The sequence below is a fragment of the Cololabis saira genome, chromosome 17 (assembly GCF_033807715.1).
Source record: "Cololabis saira isolate AMF1-May2022 chromosome 17, fColSai1.1, whole genome shotgun sequence".
NCBI classification, from domain to species: Eukaryota; Metazoa; Chordata; class Actinopteri; order Beloniformes; family Belonidae; genus Cololabis; species Cololabis saira.
Window position 1 is genome coordinate 11,518,816 of NC_084603.1, and position 25,014 is coordinate 11,543,829.

The following is a 25,014-nucleotide window of genomic DNA, read 5'->3' on the forward strand; positions in this document are numbered from 1 at the left end:
AAGACAAGCATGCGTTAGAAAAACAAGTGACACAAATACAAGCGACAGTTTCATACCTTCAAAACACCACGTCTTCAGCAGGAACAGAGACTAAGTGTAAGTGTGTTAATGTGGCATGTTCCCAATCACTGATGAAGGTGTGTGTGTGTGTGTGTGTGTGTGTGTGTGTGTGTGTGTGTGTGTGTGTGTGTGTGTGTGTGTGTGTGTGTGTGTGTGTGTGTGTGTGTGTGTGTGTGTGTGTGTGTGTGTGTGTGTGTGTGTGTGTAGAGGCAGACAACAAACCCGCTGCCTTTTAACTCTCAGTTAGAGAAAACTGCACTGTTTGATTTGTTTCTAGAAACATCACATAAGCCCCATCCATCTGCAAACACCACCTGATTAGATTTTACCATGCCAACTGCCATCATCAGGAACTCTGAGGTTTGACAAAGCGATCCTTTGCTCACATTTTTCACAGAGTAAAAGACAACAAATCAAACCAAATCTACATATGCATAATTTTTATGTCCTACTATGCATGACAATCATACTTCAGCAAATCGAAAGTTATTTGAACAAACTAAATCACTGGAATGAGTGATGACTTTGAGCCCTGTAGGGCTCAAACAGTTTCAGCTGTTTTAGTGAAAAAGGGCCAGCAGGGACTGCACTTCCTGAGTACTACACCGCCCAGAAGATCCCTGGCTGCTCTCTCCCCCGCCTGGACGACATCGCTGCGCCGCTACCTCAGCAGAGCGACCAACATCGTCAGAAACCCATTCATCCCCGGTCACAAACTGTTCAACCTGTTGCCCTCCGGTCGGCGCTACAGGTCTCACAAGACCAGAACAAATGGACTCGGAGACAGTTTCTTTCCCAGAGCAATCACTGCTCTGAATACAAAATGCACTACATCAGAAATTTTAACTGTCTCTTTTTTTTATCATCACTTCTTCGTGCAATTTAATGTGCCACTTTATCACAAGTCACTTTAATAATCTGTATATATTGTGAAACCGTGCGCAATACTCCCCACACAAACTGTATATATACATATGCTGTTTTTACTTCATTTAAATTGGATTCTGTTTTTTATCCTGCTATTCAGTTTTTTAAATTATCTTATGCTAATGCGCCAAATGGTGAGTACGCCCAATCTCGTTGTATACTGGATGTACAATGACAGTAAAGGCTTTATTTTACTTACTTTTATTTCCAGATAAGAAGCTTTTCTTTTCGCTTATGTAAATTGATATCTAATGCATTTTGCACTGAGGCATCAGAAAAATAAGCTACATTTATGCCTGAAAAAATGTACCATAAAGGCTCCTTTTTCCCACCCCCAACCTATGACTCTGGTGCATAAACTGTAACATAATAAAAACATAAAATAATGCAGTGACTTAGAAATCAACTACAAATAAACTCTGATATGTGATTGACAATAAAAACAACACATATGAAATGTTAAGAAACCTTTCAGGTATACGGTGCACGGCTGATTCAGTGACGGCAGGTTTCTCTGTTCCACTACACTTGACAGATGCCGTTTCTGCAAAATCACCATATTTCACAAAATGTGGCCCTGGACATTCTGGTCAAACCTGTTCTCTTGGACCAGGTTAGAGGCAACTTTGCAAACCTTGGCTGTGCAATGGTCTTTTTAGAAATAATATGCCTCATCCTGGAAACGCTTCCAAACAAGCCATTCAGTCTCTCTCTAACTTTACTTTAATAAACTTCAATATTAAACACACTACACTATCTGAGGCATGGAGAGTCTGAGATGCAGGGTTTTTCTGTTTTGTCTGAATTCATCTGAGCACTGCATGCTTTGAACTTGGGGTGATGTTGCTGGGGTATTTAATTTGATTTACCACCTTATATGTAAAACTTTAAAATAAAAATGCACTTTAAAATGTGCTTTCTCTACTTTTGAACTAATAACTACAAGTTGGATGGTCCTCTCCTCCTCCCTGGAGGTTGAGGTATCCATGACCCTTAAAAAAGGTGTTTAAAATTTAGATTGTTCAGACCTTTGAAAAGTTTTGTAGTATAGTTGCTGTGAGTCCATCTTTAAAATGAAGTTGCTTGTTAAATCCTAGTAAATCTGAGTAAAGAAACAGTTTGGTATGTCTCAGCAACAATGAAGCTAGAGAGTAAAACACCAGATCATCATAATAATTAAAAAACAAGCAAACAAAAGCAGATAACTCAAACATAGCGGTCCCTCTTTTTGTCTCGCGCACGCATGGCAGCCAGAGGAACAGGAACAATGAGGATATCCGGCTATTAACTGGCTAAATTGTGTCATTTATAAATGTAAATGTAAATACATTTTCTTCTGTCACTGTGAATGCCCTTAGCTGCAAACGTTGACTGATAAATCATGAAATTGTCCAATTACTGTCCTTCAGGGTACCAGAAAGCCATCTACAAATCATAGGAGGATTTTTTCTGACGAATCCTGTGGTGTTTACGAATTAAGTAGAAGGGTCAAAGACGTGACGCTTACTTTTTCTGTCCGATGGAACTTTTTACCTAATAATAAACATAAAAATGAATAAAAAATATAACATGTATGTCTAATACGTTCCTTCTACATGTGCCCACTCTTATTTTATTTAAACATGTTGGTTATTGGTCATTTTCTGCCATCTGAAGTGTGAAAACATCATGTGGGGTGACCGTCCGGCCTTGACTTCTGTTTGGACAACTGGTTTTAAATCACATTAAAACAATTTAAAAATAATGCTTTCCCTATTGGGCATACTTTCAAACTTGTTTTAGATTTATTGACAAAGTTATGGAACATTTGTACACACATTTCAATCATAATACACAAACTAATCTTGTCCGAATATGTTCATTGTCTGAATTATCATCTGGGGCGACCATGAAAAAAATACAATTGAGGGACTTTTATATTGACAATCATCTCAAAGAGGATGTTGCATCAGCCAGTTACTCCATGAGGGTCCCAGAGAGACAACCTGCAGGTCAGTAGTCTCTCTCTCCTTTACAAATAAATCCTCTTTCTAACTGCTGCAGTGTATACGTCACACTTTGATATCATGTGGGGTGACCACCCTAAAACTGTAAATAATTCGTTTTATTTACAAATCTATATTTTGAAGGTAAATTTGTTAGTGATATGTGGTGAGAAGTAGCTAGCTTAGATCATATAGCTAACTGTTAGCCTGTTATATTTGATTAAACTTGAAAGCATCATGTGGGGTAACCAACAAATGGCAATTCTGTATCAAATTCAAAATTGAATGTCTATCAGTTTTGGTTCAAATATAAATTATTGGTATAGCATGCATAAGTGGATACACCTTGTACACATTTTAAATCAGTTTTATGAATTTTAGAGTAAGTAAGAGGGTGACACTGCCATTATGGATAGAATGTATTTAAAAATGGTTTTCAAAAAATGAAAGGAAAAATGTGTCTATCTTTCTTGAACAGTTAATCTAATTACTGATACTTATTAAAATATAAATTTTGTTATGGAAATCTATTAATTTTGAGATAAATGGTCGCCCCAAATGACGGTTTAAAGGTTTAAAAACACTAAAATACCTTTGTTTGAAGTTTTCACATACATGTATGTGTACACTACATTTCAAATGTTTGGAAAATGGCCAAAAATATCTTTATTTTAAGTATTTTAAAAATGGGCTACTCAAAGGCCTTATACGTCTTTGACCCAGAAACAAAAGCATTTCAACAATCAACCAGCTTTAGCAGACAGTATTGGACAATCCTCAGTCGAACTCAACTAAACACATAAATATCAGGATGAAGAAAATAATGCATATTAAAAACTGAAAGATTTGAAAGGATTTTTTTGCAGACTACAAATCTAACTGATATTGTCTAGATCAGATTTCTGGGCTGAGAATAACAAATCCATTACTCGTTTAATTGCTTTCTGAGGCACATTTGTTCTTCTCTGTGCACCTCAAAAAGAGGCTAAAATACGGTAAAATGGTGCAGGGCTCTGTGTTTAAGGGCAAGCCAGCATCACAAAACACGGTGCTCGTACCAATGATGCTCCTGGAACTCAGATGTTTCTGCAATGCCGCTATGCTGCCTGTAATGACACATGCTCAATCTACTTGAATTATCGAGGGGAAACGTTTTCGTACTGATTTGGCCCTACAGATGTGTGAAGAGTTTCAAGGAATCAGGAAGACTTTTGGATCATAAGATGGTAAAGATACAAGCCCAGGCTGGACATCTGTGATCTCTAGTCTCTCAGACAGCACTTCATCTCGATACATCATTCACAACGAGCTGACATACCGATATGGGGTATTCGTGATCCATATAACTTAAATTCATGAATATAAAATTATGTCTTACATTAACCTTTTTCAGATGCAATGTCAGCTTCTCTGCTTCTCATCACAAAGTAAATATATATTCTGTGGTAAATGGTTGTAAAAGAAGAAGGTTTGAGTACTGGATCCACCCGCCTACAGCCTCGTCCTGAAAACCCCCCATTTCAGGCCTGACACCCATCATCGCTTGGTCTTTCAGCGTAAATGTTGTGTGATGAAATGGTAACATCGCAAAATGGTAACAACTTCCCTGTCCTATCTAGTGCAGTGCAACTCAAACGTCAAGGAAGACAAGCTGTCAGACTGAGCAGACATTTGGACTCCTTAGAGGTGGAAATGTATTCCCCATCTTCAGTTCATGTGAAAATCAGAGCAAAGTCAAGAATGAAGGGAAAGAAAGTTATGTAACCAACTTTTAACAAGGTCACAGCACTCACACACAGCATGTACCCTAATCAAACACACTTCAACCTACACAAGCATCCACAATGACATTTCACATTCTAAAATTAAGTTCCACACACATTTTCATAACTAAGTAATGCATTTTACTAACAGTAAAATGGCTAAATGGCTGGGATATTAAGTTAAATTAAAACAACATTAAAAGATTTAAAAATAAGAAGAATAATAAAGGACGTTTGAACAAATATATCACATCCCGACACTGTATTTATCTATTTTCTTTTAATGTGTGCAGGCCTGCAGTGGAGGAGTGGATATATGTAACAAATTAAAGCAAATAAAAGACAAAAAAGTACAGTATATGAATAAGTATTATTAATGAAGGTACTAAAGTGTGGAAGGATGGAAATTTCGACCTACATAGCTTTTCCATAATCAGCCAAATGGGTATCATTTCCAATACTTGCACAAGGTGAATTTTGGGGAGAAAAAAAAAATCCTTCCTTCAGCATTTCGCTGTCTAGTACTGAATAAATGAGACTGAATGTATTTGCCTTTTAAGTGAGATACTCATTAGGCAAAAACGTGATGCCAACTGAAGCAGAGGCCAATAAAGTGGGTTGAATCTGACAAGCACAAATCCAAACTCCAATCTCGCTGGATTTGCTGATCGGTATTATGACTCTTTGTAAACAGGGGAAGTGACACATGTCAACACATCCAACAACACCTGTCGCATAATCAACATCAACAGCATGGCTGAGGAACTGACAAGTGCAAATGTAACCCAGAAAACTTTTCAATTAATAAAGCACTAGCGCTGAACATGAGCCTGTTCCAAACGACCAACGGCAGCTTGAAGCTTTCTGCATGCGTGCTTTGCCTTAAGCCAACCCCAGCAGCACGCCTCATACACACACAAACACACACAGGTACTCAATTCAATCTTATTTATGTAGCACCTATTACAATACAAGCTGCCTCTAGGTGCTTTCCATAAACCTAGAGCATTACCCCCGAGCAATAACTAAATAAACCATTGCAGGTAAAAACTTCCTGGCCGGAGAAAAACCTTAAACCAAACAGTGGCATAACACTAAAAAAGAAGGGACGTGAAAGACGATAAAATAACCAATCATAGCAGAATGGAGCATCCCTCCAGTTAATTGAGGTACCGCAAACTGATAATGTACAGCACAACATTTAGAAAAAAAGATCTAAACCACTCATTCAAACAAATGAGGCACTTGGTCTGGTTCCCACAGATATATAGCCATCAAAAATGGATCCTTAATTTATAAGTGGACAAACAAAGAAGCAAATTACACTCCGTTATTTTAATTTGTAGCTAAATGGAACGATCCGTCATCCATGTCTTTGAGACATTACAATGGTTATACAACCCCAAATGTTGCTTTGAAATTCCCCTTTGATGTTGCCTGGCAAGAGAAGGCGTGAGGACTGCAGAGAAAAGGAGAAGATGCCTAGAATGTGAACAACTCTCATCAGATCCTCAATCTGGACTCTGCACTTACTCAGTTTCACATTTTCCCTGGATTTATCAGCGCAATGTATGCTAAGTTCTCACGCCTATCCTAGCATGGGTAAGTTAAGACTTACAAAAACTAGTCCCAAGATGGCATTTTAATTGAGCATCCTTCAGTTTAGGAATTATCTGGTCATTGTCTCCCCCACAGGAAAGCTGTTATGCATATAAATCCCAATGTAATTATCCAGGCCTACAAACTTACTATTCACAAGACAAAATACACTTTCCAATGATGCAGCAAGAGGCTGTTTAACCACTTGCCTCTCCAAAAAAAGTGCACCGGGATTTGGCAAATAATGTGCAGTGGAAACTTAATCACTCCGTTCTTATTTTGGATTCAGAACGCCACCGAGCACCAGCTGCGCTGATCCGATCCCACGCCATCTGCAGCATGAAGGGCTCCTACTGCACCAGCGCCCATGTAACTTATTGATTGAAAGAAAAGGACAGGTCTTTGGAACACGATTTTAGTTGAGTTTTAGTTAGAGATAGCCTTCCACATGAAAGGAGGAGGGAAAAAAAGAAAACCTTCACTCTGACGCCTTAAAGACATAAAGACTTAAAAACATGAACAGCTGTGATGGATCCTGAAGGTCCCTTATAACTACTGCAGTCTTTAAACAATAATGTGCTGTGAAGTTAAAAGATCTGCACCTCACTATGAATGTTTAGCAGAAATCAGAGAGGCAAAGAAACCAGATGAAAGCATTGCATGATGTGTAGGTTGAAGGTGTTCTTATTCATCTGCTTGTGGAGGTCTGAAGGAGGAAATGCATCTTTGAGGAATGATTAATTTATGTGGGCTACGTCATTGGGACTTGATGTGGCCTATTTTTCAGCTTGACAACTAAACTAAAGGTTTACTACACTGGGTAACAGCGGTGCACCAAGATGTCAATCAAAGTCAATCATGTGCGCGTGTAAAGCAAAATGGAAATACATTTTTTTTAAAAAGGAGACACAAAACCTTATATTTTTCTAATCTTAAATTCACATTCAAATTGAGAAATGCAACCTTTTAGTCATATCTTTGATAAGGAAAAAACTCATCTCTGAAGAGATGCAAAACTAATCTGAATCAAATACACCCTTATCCCTGCCTCTTTGTCTCGTTTGCCAGGCAGTTGTGTCAGGGCTGTAAATAAAAGAGACTGATACTTCAGATCGAATCCGTAAACTTTTGCATCACTTGCCAAGATTGCAAAAATCACATTTGATGGCCTCCTACTCTGCCAGAAAGCCTCTTAATTCACAGCTGTAAATTATATATTCAGGTAAACTGTTGACCTTTTTATCTTTCTAGCTTGGAGTCAAAGTTCAAAACATGACTTTGAGAGAGATGACTTTGAATTAAGCTCTGAGAGATCAACACAAAAATAAATAAAAAAATTAAAACTTACTTTGACTAATAAATATTTTGTCTTTTTTTGATTTTTTTTACTGCAAGCCCTTTGGGCTGCATTTTATCGTATGAAAAGTGCTATATAAATAAAGCTGGACTTGATTTTGAGTTTGATAATACTGGCAGCTGCTGAGCTTCATTCACTTTGAGAGATTAGGTCATGAAAACTACACAATTAAATCGTTTCTGAATGTATGCCATTTTCGATGTCTACAAGGTGTGAGAGAGTATGAGTTTCTACTTGAGTTATGACTTCATTTTATTTCCTATTATTACTTCCATTAGCACTGTTTTGCAGAGTCTGTAACTTCTCTGCCAGACAAGTTGACAGCAACTTGACGGCCCCACGTTATCCTACTACTGAAAGAATTCATTTAGGCTCTTTTTACTGCCGTCCTGGGGAAATAAAACCAATCAAATTTTACCAAACAAGACAGTTGTGACTTCAGTGTTGGAAAAAGGATAGAAAAAAAAGAAAAAGGATAGAAAAACACCACTTATTTCTGTAATTCTACAGCTGCATTGATTAATTGTGATGAACCTGCCAGCGATTTTATATAATTTATTTTATCAATGTTTTCCTATTGAGATTATGACATCTTTTGTTTGCAACAATGTTATAAAAAGCATTTGAATGTTTTCCTCTTATTTTTTTAAAGATAAATGGTAAAAAATGCTTTCTGTGCTGTGACGGGGTGTGCACACCACAAAGAATGACTATAAGTGCGACTGTTCCAGTTCAAGTGGATACTTGAGTCAACCACAACTCTAACAGCGAGAATAGTGGAGAGCCTTGTTGTTTTGATTACTTTCATAGTGATTCAATGAACAACAAAGAAATCAAACAACAAAGAATATATAAGAGTTAAATCCAAACAATTTTGAAAAATAAAGTACACTTAGTTTAAAGTTTTTATGGTTTAGGGCACAAATAAAATCATCTTATTACTATGTAAACGCAGTGTGAAAGGAATTACACCATGTCTAGTTACTAAGTGTAAAACAAAGCAACTGCACAACCCAACAGCCTGCAGAACCTCCTCTGGCAACAATAAGTTGAAGCAGACATTTTCTGTTTGTCATTGCTTCAACTAAGTTTGCAGGTATTTGTTTATGCACAGCTCTATTTCCACCACAGCATCTCAAACTGGTTGAGGTCTGGATTTTGACTGGACCCTTGCTACATACACAACATACACTATTTTCCCCTTGTAAATAACTTTTTTGTAATGTACAATGATGATTGACTCCAAACTGTCTGGTAATAGCCCTTCCAAGATTGATGGGTGGCAACGGTTTCTTCTCAAATGTTGATGTCTGTCCCCCTTTAGCATTGTGTTAACACACCCACCAGACTTTCAGACCAGCAAACTGACAAAATTGCTTGTTTTGTAGGTGTACCCACCTGCTGACAGTTTCAAGAGTGCATTTAATCAGCAGCTTCTGGCTCCTAATAACCAACTAAGCATACTGTGGCCGTAAGGACAGGGTTAGTTTTTCACACAACTCCAATTACGACTGAGTTTACATACAAAATGTTGTTACAGCATCAGCTATCAATATAGGCTACTGATTGGTGCGATTTCAGTCTCCAAACTTCAAAAAGCTTCTAATATCAGAATTTTTTGTTGTGGTAAATTACCAATGTGAACACTTCATGCAGCCGACACTCGCTGGTACACTCCACAAGCTTTTCGAAATTCGATAAGTGGTGAAATAAGAAGTTAGTCATTTTCTTGAGGCTGGAAGGTCAAACACTACCTGTCACAGAGAAAGCTGGAACAGCATAACCCAAAGTACAACTTGCCAAAAATGTGTCAGACACCACCAGACCCAAACTTTACCACCAAAACCCACAATTAGCAGCTGGTAATGGCTTCATGACAGCTCTACCAATCACCCACACATCTGCACGATATTGTATGTAATTGCATGTTACAAACACTCAATAATAATCAAAGCGCACACACTAAATCCATACAACATGATCGTGCAGAGGAAGGAAGCTTGTTGGGTTGCACTGAAAATGTGAACATGATCCGTATCTTAATTGGACATATTAAAAAGAATAATAAATAAATGAATAATGTATGCATTAGGAATGGGCGATATTTTACCATTCACGATAAACCGTCAAAAAAATTCCCCACGGTAAGAATTTGTCATCTCGCGGTAAAAACGATAAATTCCCATTGATGATGTTTTTGTGTAAAGCTGATTTATGGTTCTGCTTTAAATCCACGCACAACGTAGGAAGGAAGGAAGGAAGGAAGGAAGGAAGGAAGGAAGGAAGGAAGGAAGGAAGGAAGGAAGGAAGGAAGGAAGGAAGGAAGGAAGGAAGGAAGGAAGGAAGGAAGGAAGGAAGGAAGGAAGGAAGGAAGGAAGGAAGGAAGGAAGGAAGGAAGGAAGGAAGGAAGGAAGGAAGGAAGGAAGAAAGGAAGGAAGGAAGGAAGGAAACAAGGAAGGAAGAAAACAAGGAAGGAAAGGGGAGAAGGAAGGGAGAAAGGAGGAAGGGAAGAAGGAAGGAGAGAGCAGGAGGAAGGAAGGAAGGAAGGAAGGAAGGAAGGAAGGAAGGAAGGAAGGAAGGAAGGAAGGAAGGAAGGAAGGAAGGAAGGAAGGAAGGAAGGAAGGAAATGAGCCTGAAAGAAAGAAAGAAAGAAAGAAAGAAAGAAAGAAAGAAAGAAAGAAAGAAAGAAAGAAAGAAAGAAAGAAAGAAAGAAAGAAAGAAAGAAAGAAAGAAAGAAAGAAAGAAAGAAAGAAAGAAAGAAAGAAGAAAGAAGAAGAAAGAAAGATAAATTCCCGTTGATGACGTTTTTGTGTAACAAACATGGCGGATCTGAGAGCGAGATAGATTTATAGTTGAAAAGGTGGAGTTGAATTGGTATTTTTTTATCGTAATTTTTATCGTTATCGGGATAAATGCCAGAAATTATCGTGATACATTTTTTAGTCCATACCGCCCATCCCTAGTATGCACAAGCATGCATAGTCTGACCACCAATGAAAAATCTCTGACCTAACACAACCATGTCTGTTGGTTTCAGCAGGCATGTCATTCAGTTCAACGTTCAGATTTACAGGAACAGCAACATTACAGGCCCAGATCAGAGTAGAATTACCAACCATCTTTCTCTCCCAGCTTCACATTTTGCTGTTTCCGCTGCACCTTGGAAGTGGGGAGCACAAAGCTGTATGGCAGATCCCAAAAGAGGAACGTTCTAGAAGCAGTCAGGTCAAACAGAGTCAAGGAGCTGACTCAATCCCTTAAAATTGTCAGTTCTGAACACAACAGAGAAAACAGCTGCTGGGAAGCATCTCTGATACTCTGATCTGAGGATGTCGCAAACATTTCAATAGGATGTCAGGAAGATTGTGTCATCTTGAAAAACAGGGGCATTCTTTCAGCCCTGACACACAAGGATTTTTTTTTTTAATTTTGTCAAAACATTGATTGATCACTTAATTAATAAAATAATAAAAATATCTTAAAAATAAAATAGTACCCCATGCACATATTTTTTTTCTTGAGTCATCATCACCGGGTTTGCTGTGAAGTGAGTCCTGCTTTTTAATTTTTACTGTGTAATAATTACTACAGTATGATTTCTACTGCAAGTCAAAACACATTAAATCTTTAAAATAAGAGTGATGCATTTTTACATTCTGTTTTTGCAACTGATCTAATATCTATAATGTGTTGGTTCTATTATCCTAAATTGATGTGGCCATTAATGGCTTATTAATACATTTTCTATTGACCAGGCCAATAGTACTGCCTTGTTTCTGAAAGAATACAGTCTTGTTTGTGGGTGTGTTTCATTACAGTTAATTTTTACTTACCGACAGCCAGCAGGGGTTGGTAGTGGGTGATGTTTTTAGTGGTCAGAGGTGGACACATGCGGATGGCAAACGGTGGCAGTGGCAGACCAGACAGCAGGCCAGTAAGAAGGAACTTCAACTGGACCTCTGGTTGGTGAGTTGATGGAGGAGGAGCCTCACCAGCTATCAAGGTTTGACCTGGTCAGAAAACCACACAATAAGGAAAATGTTACTTTTGTTGGTGGTGCAAATAAAAAAAAAAGAAAGTTTTCTGATTAGGGCTTTAATCTTTCATCAAAGTACAAAGTGAACATATGAAGGAAAGACATCTTTTGTGTTTGAAAGCACATATCTGGTAGTTTACAACTGCAGCATATCACAACTTTGAGTCCTTATTTGGAGAATCTAATGTCTGAAGATGTATCAATCAGTGCACCGTTCAGATCTATAGCAAAGAATGACATCACATCACAGACCCATATCAGACTAGATTTATCCATCAACGTATCATTTCTGAGAGGCACACCTCTGTGGGAGAGTGTGGGGAAGTGGGATGATACGCAATGACCAGAAGGTTCAAAATGGAGCTGTGATTTGTTATCCCGGTGGCGTTTTGACAAAACTATCATTGTGGCTTGATGTTGATTGTCAATCGGTCAATTTCATCTATCGCAACTTCATCTTAACCCCCCACTATAACTTTATCTTCTGTGTTCTGTTCTGGCCATCTGTGAATAAATCTATTGATATTTGCCTAGAATTGGATAAACAAGACAGTTTTGTCTGATGCACCCGAGCTGTAAATGAATATTTACAGTTATATTTGCGAACAAACTCAACTTCCAAATGATGATGCCACCAAACACCCCAAAGAAAATAAAAAACAATGCAAACAACTAAATAGCACCTTAAAGTAAGTCCTTTTTACAATTTACATGAGAAAAACATTGTGGCTTTATCTCTGCAGCTGTGAATCATCTTAAACTGAGACCTGTTTGTATCCTCAGAAGGGGCTAAAAGAAAATATGAAAAGGGAAAAAAGCTTAATGTTTTAGCTTTTAAGAGAAATGTGAAATTATTCTCTTTAACCGACCTTATTTATTTTATTGCAAAACCACTTTGACTGGCTTCTGTGAAAGATGCTCTATAAAAACCGTCACTTACTTACTTAGTTCTTTAGAACAGTTATGAAATACAAAATATAAACTCCAGTTCTTTTAACGTTTGCAAAGCTGGGCAGAAAAAAATAGGCTGAGGAAAATATTTTAATGGCAATGGCCTTCACTCTCATATAACTCCACTGAATATATTTTCAAAGGATATATAGGCTTTTACGTCAAATCACTTGGATAATGTAGAAAGGATGCAAGAGCCTTGAATTTCTAATGGTTATATCTTCAAAAAAATCAATTCGGCTTTCACTGGATGCTATATATATATATTTTATTTTTATTTATTTATTTTTTTAATATGATGTTTTATATTGGAATGTTGGATAATGTCTTTCTAAATAAGCATTACTGCAGCTTGAAGTCCCACTAAAATGAAATGAAGATAGTATCTCCAAACAAATCAATACAAAAATAAAAGATAAAATAAAATAAAAATCATGCAAAAGACTGCCATGGGCAATAAATAAAAACAAGAGCTGTAGAAATATATTCTTTCTTAGATTGCAGCTCATTCTTTTAGCAAGGATATGCTTTTCCAGGATTGTAGTACCTGAATGCAGGACTTGGGGGTGTTGACTGAAGAACTGGAATTAAAGCCAGCTGTTTCATCGGACCACACTTGGATCAATAGTGGATACTACTCAGATTCTATTTTAATGACTTTGACTCAGATTTAAACACTGAGGACTCAAGACTTGACAACAACACAGGGTTTGTCTCTGTGGGTTTGATGCTCTCATTTTTCATCAGGAAATCTGTGTACGAACTAGTTTTCCACTGAATGTTTTGTAACCTGCATGCCAGCAACATAGATTCACAAAAACAAGTGTCGGCAGAGCTACTGCTGCAGGCACCATCTGCCTTCAATCTGTTAGAGTGTGTGCGAATGCAGGTGAGAGATGGTAAAATATTCCCTCTCATGGAACACGACTGTCACTGCTTCATCTGTTCAAGGGTCACAGATTGCTTCAAGTTTGACTGTCAGCTCAGATGATTGACAAATGTTGAGAAAGAAGACTGATAGAGTCAGCTGAAAAGTAAATACACTGAAAGGAAGACATTAAATCACAGAATAAGCAAGTGGATAGGATGGAACTGGAAGAAAATGTAAAAAACAGGGGAATGGCCCAGCACATATGGGACTGAGCAGAGCTGCTCAGAGCTGCTGCAGAGCTGGGGAATAATGCTGGCCTGTGTAGTGCAGAGGAACCAGTAGCCACACATGAAAGCTGCAACTCGGGGAGCCCCGAGGCTGACATAAATCTGAGTTTCAAAAGAAAGATACAAGAAGATCCGGTGCACACTAACACTCACATCCATAAACCCACAAGCCTTCACTTATTTTGAGTTTTCACATTTCCTTCAAAAACTGAAAGTTATACTTCAGTGAAGAGCATCAGGAAGCAGTTGCCTCAACGATAAGGGGTGGACGTGACATTTTTCCTTCTGAAACACGAGACCGTGTCTCAGCAGACTCATCAGATGGTGAAGAGTGAGATATAGATGCTCTTACCAATCATGGTGTTGAGAGAGAGGTCCTGAACCCTTTTCTGGTTTGGACCCAGCGGGGCCCCACAGAACGACACAGGAGAGTAGAGCGGCGACAGACCCGAGCTGGCACAGGGGAAAAGAAAGAGCATTACTTGAATGTAATTTAGTTTTTGAAAAAAACACTGAAAAGAAAGTGATAAATGAATAATGCCTGTAATAAATTGCTCACTGGTGGGAATCCAGTGTTCCTCTTACGTCTTGTATTGATTACATGCTACTCAGTGTGGTTGTGTTTTGTTTTGACTTCATGGTGCAGTGAACACATCATACATCTATGCAACACTCACACCAGCACAGCATGTCTTGGGTGCGGAAGTTTTCACAACTAATGACAAAAAATGCCACTAAAAGAACCATGAGGTGTTCTACTGTCACTGAGCGCACAGGAGAGACACGGATGGACGAATTTAGCTTGCTTCTCTCGGAGTCTGCACCAAGGATCTCTCTTAAACAAGCAACTCTTTAAAGTCCAGTTGTCCACTCAATGAACCCTGCAATGACTTAATGACATCTAAATGGCTACATCAAGTGAAGACTCGGCAGGCAGCTGCAACCATTCTCGTCAGCTTCAAACAATGAACATAATGCCAGAGAAATGTAGTGGGCTGTGTCAGTCCTGCAGCCATAAATGCTTAAGTGTTTACTCACCTGGGAAATCGGGTCCAGCAGTTAACAATTAAAAGATACCAGTGGGGGCAACTTGACGATTATGCAATAAAAAAATTGATCAAAACGCTCCACTTGCCCACAGACTCTATGCAAATATGACTTTTTTTCCTTTTTACATTACAAAGATATATTGCAGGTGGAATATAATAAGGGTATATAATCAAGTAAATTATGCAACAATTTATAGTGGCACCAGAGCAGAAAGATGGACTACACAGCCAAAGTTGTTTTCCTTATGGCTAGTTAGGTCATATCGACTCAGAAGTCATGATTATACAGTATAAATTTAACAATATTACACCCAAGGAGATCTTTAAATACATCATTTGTTTCTCTTTTCTAGGCTTTGCTTCCCAAATTTTATGTGGATAAATGTTGTGAATTTTAAGTCTAGGAGTTTGAAAGGGGGAAAAAAAGCCTTGACATCTGCTGCACTTTTGCATTTTCAGTTGTGTAAATAAATATGCAAATGTTAGAGGCTATAAAACCTAAATAAAAGGAGAAATATATGGTGATTCCTTTTCATATAGATTTTACTCTTGTGAATGTGTTTCCAGTAACTTCTGGGGTTTTGGAGAAGGTCCTGTTATCTGCTGCGGTTTTTTTCATTGTCTGCAGTTGAGGGATCGATAATGGAAAACCTTACTTAGTGCACCTTAGATTGGCAGCAGCCCTGCCGGTGTGAGCCTTGAGTTCCCAGAGCATCACTCTTCCGTCGCTGACGATCAGGGCAGCCTTGTTTTCATTTATAGGGCAGACGACCATGCGATACGGTCGGACCGTCTTTGTGACTCGTATGGCGTCACATTGAGAGCGCAGGTCATAGACAAGCTCTTGGACACTTTGTTCAGGATCTGAAAAACCAAAGCAAAGGTGAAGAATGTAAGAAAAATAAGATGAAAAACTGAGAAAGAGGTTTGGAAAGAGGGAAAAAGGGAGGAAATAAAAAAGTAAATGAGGTAATGGAGACCAAGGGACATGCCACTAAAAAAGTAAATGAGCTGGGAGAGATAGGCATGAAGGAGATTGCACAGAGCGTACGCGAAGGCAATAGAAATATTCAATGAACTGGCCCTGCCAGAAAAGACTAAGTTAAAAACAAATGAGCCAGTAAAAGTCTAAATGCCAAGAGCAGCACAGGTCATGGCTATAGGTGCTGAGTGCAAATCCCTTCTGGCTGAGGAGATGATGACTAGGATGAGAGTGGGATGCGAGTACATTACAATTAGCTTGTGCTGAATGTGAGCAGGTACACTCATGTGACGTTTCCATACCTGCTGTTTCTTCTGGAACAACTGTGGAGCGACACACTCGGAGCGTGATACAACCGTTCTCATGAAGGCAGTACAGGGCGTCCCGCTGAGCGCATGGAATCACCTGGACACAGGGATGATGTGTGATCACAACTGTTTTCTTGGCCCAGAGGGACAAATGTGGATGAATGCTCTCTGATGTTTGACTTCCAACCCGTCAACTCAGACAAACTCAAAAGAGGATCCCAAGATCAGTGATTAAGGCCCAGTCCCAATACTATCACTACCCCTAGTTTTCATCTCTACCCCTAAATTTCGCGCATTCCCGTGAGGGTAGTGGTGTCCGAATTCCTCTTTTCATCTAGGAGTAGTGAAGAAAACTAGTGTAGTGGCTATGAATCTGTCCCTACGGATCAAGGGATTTCCGATTTTCACTAGTTGATCTAGGGCCAGAATAATTTCCCAGAATGCTTTTCGTCATCATTTGCGGACTGAATCAAAAAAGAAAAACATGTCGGACATTTCTTATTTTTTAGTGAATAAAATCAATATTTTGAATTAGTTTCTGCATAAAAATGCGTTTTGATTACATTTCTAGCGAGAAATATATATTTTACTTTCATAATCACTCGTTTTCCCATTGTTGCGAAGATCACGCCTGAATAAAGGCTGATTTATGGTTCCGCGTTACACCAACGCAGAGCCTACGGCGTAGGTTACATGACCTACGCCGTAGGCTACGCCGTAGGCTCTGCGTCGATTTAACGCGGAACCATAAATCAGCTCCGGAGCCGGCAGGAAGGCAGAAATCTCGAAAGCTTCCTGATTAGTGGTGGTGCTGAAAGTAGGGGTAGTGGGAGTATTGGGACAGGCCCCTGGGAAGATTTCAAGGGCCCTAAAATCTGTCCCTTCTTTTTTAGGGGTAGTGATAGTGAGGGAGGGCTAGTGAAGAAAAGTAGGGGGTGTATTGGGATTGGGCCTAAGATGGCTGCCTGGTCCATGTTAGGTGCAGGCTGTGCTATTACTTCTTTTTTTTTTAATTCACGCACGTTTGTCTTTGCCTAAAATTTGGTGAGCCACATACACAAAAGTGTAGATATGTTGCTACGGTGCTGATACTGTTTAATGCCAGCCAAGACATTTGGTCTGCTGGGCACGTTTATCTTCTTTTTCTGACTTCCAACTTAATTTACACAAATTTGCAGAGGATATGATGTTGATCCTAGTTACGACTCGCCACAGCATGGGTCCAGGCTGAAGGTTGTCTGGCTCTCATGAGTTGGTTTCGTTCCACCACTTCAAGTTTTAACTTGAGCAGCGATGATCTCATTGGGTTTTTAAATGTGTTGCAGCATCCAGGAGTCGTGTCCGACTTCAGTGCAGTGCAGGTGGAGGGGCTGAAGAGCAGCCACTCAGCACCGGCTTTTAAACTCCTCAAGTAAAGACATTTCTCAACACGGTATTAGTTTCTGAATACCACATACAACTTATCATTGTATAACCACATTCTTTTTTTTTTTTTGCAATTATGAGAAAAAAGTAAACTTTCATTCAAGGTCTAATGCTTTATATGACCGGGTTTAATTATAAAATAATTACTAGGGCTATACATTTATCTATAAACTGTTTAAACTAATCATTTCAATTTTTTTTAATGACTTTACACCAGATGTCTAGTGCACTTAAGTTGGACTATATTTATCTGAAAAACTGGCAACTACAATTTGTATACTGTATGTGGGCTGCCAAATCTGACAGCAAATCTACAGCCTCGTGTGGCCTTTTTGCTCTGCAGCGTCATCAGTTATGCAAATTGGCCGTGTGACAAGCACTTTATAATGCTTAGAAAGAGATGCTGGCTGGAAGGAGGCTGAGCAGCTGAGTAATGCCCCATCACTTTATAGCTCTGGGTCACTTCAGAGTGTATTCCTTCAGAACAAGGGCTCATTGTCCACCTTTTGTGTAGTTAAAGTGAAGAAACATTTATTAAAACCAGATCACTGACAACCCAAAGAAAGTGTGATTTATGGATGCACAACAATATAAAAAGAGCATAAAGCAATTTCACACATGTGAAACAGATCTTATAACTGCTGGGATGAATTGAGGTACAAAAAGACCATTCATGTACATCCAGGCATGTAATTCAAAATCATTATTTTAAAAAGGCATACTATGGGTCATAGCAAAAAACATAATATCCCTTCATCTATTCTGTGTCGAGGCACCACAATTATCATTCCTTCACACGGAGAGTGAGGAGAAGAGGCACAGTGAGCACAACTTGTGTTCCATTATGGGTCCTGCAGCTGTGACAAATCCTCGATGTAATACCCCTACAGAATTCATCAATTTCCTATTAGAAAGCCAGACTTTGGAGGATGGGAGCTTGCACCTAAAGGTAAGCTTTGCTGCTGAGTGTAACAATAAACACCAAAGTCAGGCGATATGTGGGCTGGTGAGATATTTTTGCTGTAATTCAAAACTACTAAAGGGCTGTATTGTGGTCAGAGCTCGATGAGAAAGAAAAATATAGAAAATAATCTTTTTCACAGCAGGTAGAATTGGTTTGTTGGAGGAATAACCCATTAAGAATAACTGGTTTTGGTATAGCCTGCACAAGATATGCAGTAGAAGTAGAAACTGTGCAACGAGTTTGTTTGAGGAAAGAGAAAAATTGTGATGTTGGAAGCGTGAGAAAGCACTAGAACACATCCCTGGCATCATTTATATCACATATACCGGAGACAGGCAACCTTCAAAATTGAAGGAGCCCGTTTCCCACCACATGAAACCCACCTGCAGCCATAAAACCTAAATTAACCCCTTAATTGAAGATTATCCTGCATATTTTTGTTTCTTAACATGTATGCTAAGAAATATAAGGACCATAGTTTGCTGGCAAAAACTGGCACATTAAATTTACTTAAATATTAAATGACAGTTTGTTTGAGTCTTTCCTATTCTTGTTGAATTAAATGAAAATAATAAAATAAGTGTATAAAAAGAAAAATCTGTCTTCTCCAACTTTCTAAAATCATCCAACTACAGTATAACCGGTTAGGGCTGGGCGATTTTGGACAAAAATAAAATCCAGATTTTTTTCTCTGAAAATCAATTTTTTTGGTAAAACTACAAAAGACAATGGAATAAATTGTTTCAAATATTTTATCTTTATTTTTAAAGAAAAATAGCAAACAAATTTCCCTATTGGGAATGAAGTGCAATTGAAACATACTGTAAATCCTCCTTGAGTTTAGTAAAGTGACAACATTTACAATTTTCTTGACCAAACAAAGATGACTAGACGAGCTCTGTCTGTAATGCAGCCAGCTGCAAAAAAGGAAAATCCATTTTCTGATTTTCCTTTTTTTAACATCGTCTTGATTAATAAATCCGATTTAGATTTAAAATCGATTAATCGAACAGCCCTATAACCGGTCTAAGTTAAAAGAGCAAAATAATAATAATAATCACCTGGTTCATGAGATTTCTGTCCCTGAACGTCACTTCACAGCTTATCTAAATCAAGGCTGTGGGCCTTGCCCTTTCATCTTCACGCAGGGTTGCACGCCGTCATCTGTGAGGCACGCGCAATGTTTGCTTTTTATGTGGTCATGCTGGAAAACCTGCTCGCATAAGTATGTGGATCCAAGGATCGACAGGACTCCAAGTGCATCATTTTTCATGTTCACAGGTGTCGGAAATACCCTTCCATGTTTCAAAGACAAGTTTGTCCGGTTTGGGGAGGCGTTCAATATCACTCCATTTGTGTTTCTTAGCAAGAATGGCCAATTGACCTGTAAATGCAGCCATGTTCAACAGGGCTGGATCAACATTAAGCGGAGTGACGGGAAAGGTTAACGTGTTTTGTTTCCTCTCTGAACTCACAGAATCTTTCTCCAAACGCAGTCTGCATTGCGATGAAAATGCTCATAATTTATCTGACTGTGTGATTCTTTGAACGCTCTCAAATGGAGACAGTATTCCTCTCTGTACATCCCTGGCAAACACTGTCATGTTGCATCTGCAGGGCTGTGCCTCCTTTCCCCTGACGACTTCTGTTCAGAGTGTTAAGGTGCGCTGTCATATCCACCATGAAGTGCAGCTTTTCCAGGCAATCTGCCTGTTCCAGCTCAGGAAAGATGAGCCCCTCCCTTTGTAGGAAAGTTTTCACGTCATTCAGACATGCAGTAAACCGTTTCAGCACTTCCCCCCTGGAGAGCCACCAGGCTTTGTTGTGCAGCAAGAGATCAGAACTTATACTTTCAACATCTTCTAATAGTCAGTGGTTTAATCCTTTTGTGACCATCTTGCTCAATATCTGAATAACAAGATTCATCACTTCTGTGCATTCTGAAAGGAAATGTGTGAGCGCACTTCTTGATGCCGAATGCAGTGAAACGTCAGCAGCTTCCTTTCCTTCTGTGCTCCGGTCATACACACCCATCAGAAGCTAGTGACACTGGGTTGGTGGTATTTATTTTATTGGATTTTAAACAATCCAACCCAGCCTCACATACGTCCTGCCCCCGTGTTTGGCCATGAAGTGCTTACATATCTGCACAGAAGTGCTATCAGCTCAATATCACTTACGTCTTTTGACTAATCGCAGGCGATTGAGTACGCTGGAGCTGAACTAATATCCCTAATTTGTTGTCTGGTAACAGTTGCTGCCATTTTTATGGTCTTGCCCTTGACAGTTTTTGCTACCAGAGGTATGTCTCTAATTTTTGTGAACAATTTCACTCTTGTTTTTGAAGTCAAGGAATGGATGTTCTGATACCTTGATGAACGATTCTCTTATATATTCTCCGTATACGAACGGCTTCCCATCCCTGACTATCTTATGCACTGTCACAAAACCAAGTATTTGAATTTATAGATTTCATCCACTTTGACTCTGATCAGGTTTCTGAAACTGCTTCATCTTCAGCTGGGTATTTTTCAGCAAAGGCTGTGTGTTTATTCTGGAAATGTCTTGCAACAATTGATTTTTTGTTGCTTGCTAATTTGTCGCCACATATTAAGCATACAGGTGAAGCAGCCTCGTCAGCAGTAAATGCAAAGGAATCTGTCCATGAAGCTTCGAACTTTCTATTTCCATCAGAAACTTTTCTTTTTTGGGATTTATCCATGGTTAGCTTACCGGGGGTTGAAAATTCAAAATAAGCCTGTTCGGCAACAGGTGACACACAGGGTATGACGCACATCATGAAAAATATTAACACACGTTATTTTGATGTTACAAAATAATCTCAACCTCCAAAATAAAAATGAATAAATTGCATAAACTACCCCCCATCCCAAAACAAACACATTCACAATGAGTCATGGCAGGAGGATGAAAGAGCTCCTGCTGCTCCAGAGCCACATGCTGCTCCAGAGCCACATGCTGCTCCAGAGCCGCGGGTTGCCGACCCCTGGCCCAGACCAACTATCTGCATTTTACAGATTTCTTTTCAGCACAGCGTAACCCCCTAGGAAACAGATTAAACTAAATGTGCATGTAAATATGTACTGTATGTAATCTGCAAACTAAAAATCACATTCCCATTCAAAACCATCTCAACCTTTAAGGTTTATACATTTATCAAAAGCTCATTTTGCCAAGATTAACAGGGATATAATAATAATATATGCAGTCCCTCACCTGAATGAAGGGCACACCAGAGCGCTCGATAGCCACCACACCCACTGTCTGGCTCAGCTCCAGGTCCAGGATTAAAATCTCTCTGGGATAAAGCAGCAGCATATGGTTCCTTTTGGATGGCAGATAGGACAACTGCAGACAGTCGTTCAATGTCACCGCCTCTGCACTACAGCATCACACACCAGAGGAAACAACACAGTTAGAACAGGAGGTTCATGTCGGTGACGGGTTCTTGCTTTAACAGAGAAAGTTCTGCATGCAATGGAACATCAAGGAAGGAAAAAACAAATGTTTTAAATCCTAAAATCTCCTAAATCTGACCACTGACTTGGTTTGCATACCTGAAATGTAAATTTAGGCAGCAGGCCAGTCAGTCTTATTTTGCAAATAAATAAGATGTCCACCTAGAGACTGATGCATGAAGCCTCTATGCAAATGGAATTTGCAAATATTTACAGCTATTGGATGCTGAATTAAAAACTTTTGAAACAAGTTTAATACTGTTTCAGTTCTGACATCTATGCAATGTTTACTCTCATCTCGCCTTGTAGATGACTGAATTAAATACTTATTACTGACGTCTGCTTTGAAAGGCACAGACAAAGAAAGGGGAACTTGAAAGAGAGCTGTGTTTAATCATGCAAGGCAGATGAATGAAGCAGGTATTGAAAGGATCAAAATGACTTTTATATAATTTTGGAAATTCTTACGTGTAAAGCTGCTTTTTGCTTCTATTCCTTTCATGCGTGTTTATGTTAATGACAAACACCATGACTTGCGACAGCCACAAAGTCTGGCATCGTCATGTACAGTAACAACAAAGGGATTACAAATACTTTGCAGGTCAGTTAAAAAGCAACAGAGGATGTTTTTCTCAGAGTCTATGAGCGGGACTGAGGCCACGACTCACTGCAGCAGCTCCATTCCTCATGGTCAGAGTGAAATGAAATAAAAGAGAGGTAAACTTTATAACACAATAGAGATCAGTATTATCTGAGGGAGGCCTAATAGATGAAACTGATTGAACAGAGGAACTTTTAGCAGCTGCTGAGCTGAATCATTCTGTTACCCCATTACTGAAGTCAAGATAGGGACTAAAGTGTCTGAACCACCAAGGACAAAAAAAAAACAGAAAGAAAAGAAAGAATCAGTGAAAAGACCTGTGATTCTCTAAGAAATAAGATGTTTAGAAAATGACTGATTCCTACACAATTCAAGAATTCAAGGACCCAGAGCATTGAACTGATTATTACCATAGTAACCAAGAACGTCTCAAAAATGTCCTGAAACTGAACTGAAATATCTAGATATCTTTACTGTCATAAATGAATCCCAGTTCTGTTGCTGTGGGTCTGGTCATGTTAGCCGGACCAAGTTAATGTCCCAGCCTGCCACTCTTTGCTGCATCTCTTTAAAAACTATAGATAATAATATGAAGGTTATGATCAATTCTGCTTACCAATCTGACTCTTCAATAAAGAAACAGGTATGTATACAAAAGTTTTTAACCTAAATACAAGTGAACGGAGGTTAAATATTGCGCAACAGTGACCATATTGGCTGGGGGATGTACAAAAACATCTACCTTATAAAGATTACACTTTTTTAAATGCGAGTATAGAGTTTCAGCTCATTTCAACGATATACAAAAAAAAACAGTTCAAAAACCAAGGAACTTTAACACTTCAAAATATTTTTAGAAATGAGATTCTAATAGGGCTGGAGGGCTAGATATATCGAGATTTTAATATATATCGATATATTTTCAAACGCGATATGGTACGAGACAATATCGTTTATATCGATTAAAAAAAAAAAAAAAAAAAAATATGATTTTGATATAGCTTATTTTGTGACAAATTGACTTGAATGTTTTATTTGAGATTTGCACAAATGTTTTGTTATTTGCACAACTGTCAACCTCAGTGGAAAAGTGCCTGTTACTGTCTACATTAATTTAATTGCACAGTGTATTTGAATTTAATTGTTATGCAGGAAAGGGATATTTGTTTTATTTTAGCCAAGAAGCATTTTTATTCTATATATGCAGGCAGTTTATTTTTATTTCATTTGTTTTTTACATTTTTATATTGTGCAAACCTCTTTTAATAAAGGTACCTGTGTGACATTTGGCACGAGGCTTTGTATTAAAACTGACTGTTTTTTTAAGGGTTTGCCTCAGAAAAAAATGAAGCTAACAGAGATGCTATGCTATAATGCTTTGGGGGAAACCCCAATTATGGCACAGAAAAAATATCGATATATATCGAGTATCGCCATTCAGCTAGAAAATATTGAGATATGACTTTTGGTCCATATCGCCCAGCCCTAGATTCTAGTGATCTGAGGAACAATGTTAAGGCAGCTCAGCGCTGTTGTAATTCCAAGTAACGCATTCAAACCTTTTACTTTCCATCTGAAGAGGTTCTTAAGTTTATTGCTATCGGTCATTTATATTGTGAACACAAATGAGCCATGGCCAACTAATTTAGTCAGGTTGTGAGCACTCCCTGGCTTTCATATCACTTTTAAACCAAAATAAATCACTGGGATTAAGTGAATCTGTTAATCAGACTGCAGTGTTAATGAAACTGATCAGCGGGGATGAATTAATCATCAGGGCAAAAACAGGTTGCATGGAGGTGAATCAGCAAGAGTCCATTACTTAGTTTGACTTCTAACCATCTTGAAATTAAAACTAGTGAAAGATTAGGCTCGGTCCAGAACTTGTCATGTTAGGACCCTCTTAAGATGAGGCAATGCTCATCTTTTCTTTTCTTTAGAAATTATGTCATGTTCTGTAGCCTTTGTGAACCATGTCCTTCAAAACAGAGCAAATCTTAAACCATTGCATACTTAGATCATCACGGGAAACGTGACATCAGGGGAAAATAAAATGGGTGACCTTGAAGCACTAACATAAACACGGCAGGAATTTCAGAAATGCATTACTATGTGATTCATTAAAACACACTTAAAAAAACATAAACTGCATACTAAAAAAAAAAAAAAAGTATGTGTAGAAAGAGACGATAGACAAAGCAGCAAATTAGTTACTAAAAGCTACAAATGTGGCGCTGCAGTGCAATCATAGCAATCGCTGGAGATTTCAGCCACACCACACTCTGCTGCACTTCCAACTTTCCAATAGTTTGCCAACTGCTTGAAAATCATTATTTATTTTTTATTCTAATTCAAAATGCAATAATAACA

General features: G+C 38.6%; 1 protein-coding gene across 2 annotated transcripts in view; it reads right to left on the minus strand.

The window, feature by feature from the left end:
- wdr11 (WD repeat domain 11) overlaps positions 1-25,014 on the minus strand; it is a 74,740-nt gene that overhangs the window by 38,063 nt on the left and 11,663 nt on the right. Inside the window, exons 6-10 of one of the 2 annotated variants that reach the window (XM_061745058.1) lie at positions 21,802-21,967; positions 16,170-16,272; positions 15,551-15,749; positions 14,189-14,289; positions 11,525-11,701 (exon numbers count right to left, since the gene is read on the minus strand). In XM_061745058.1, coding sequence (XP_061601042.1) covers positions 11,525-11,701; positions 14,189-14,289; positions 15,551-15,749; positions 16,170-16,272; positions 21,802-21,967 — 746 coding nt within the window. Of the gene's footprint in view, positions 1-11,524; positions 11,702-14,188; positions 14,290-15,541; positions 15,750-16,169; positions 16,273-21,801; positions 21,968-25,014 lie in introns of both variants that reach the window. The other variant, XM_061745057.1, reaches the window with a different exon arrangement.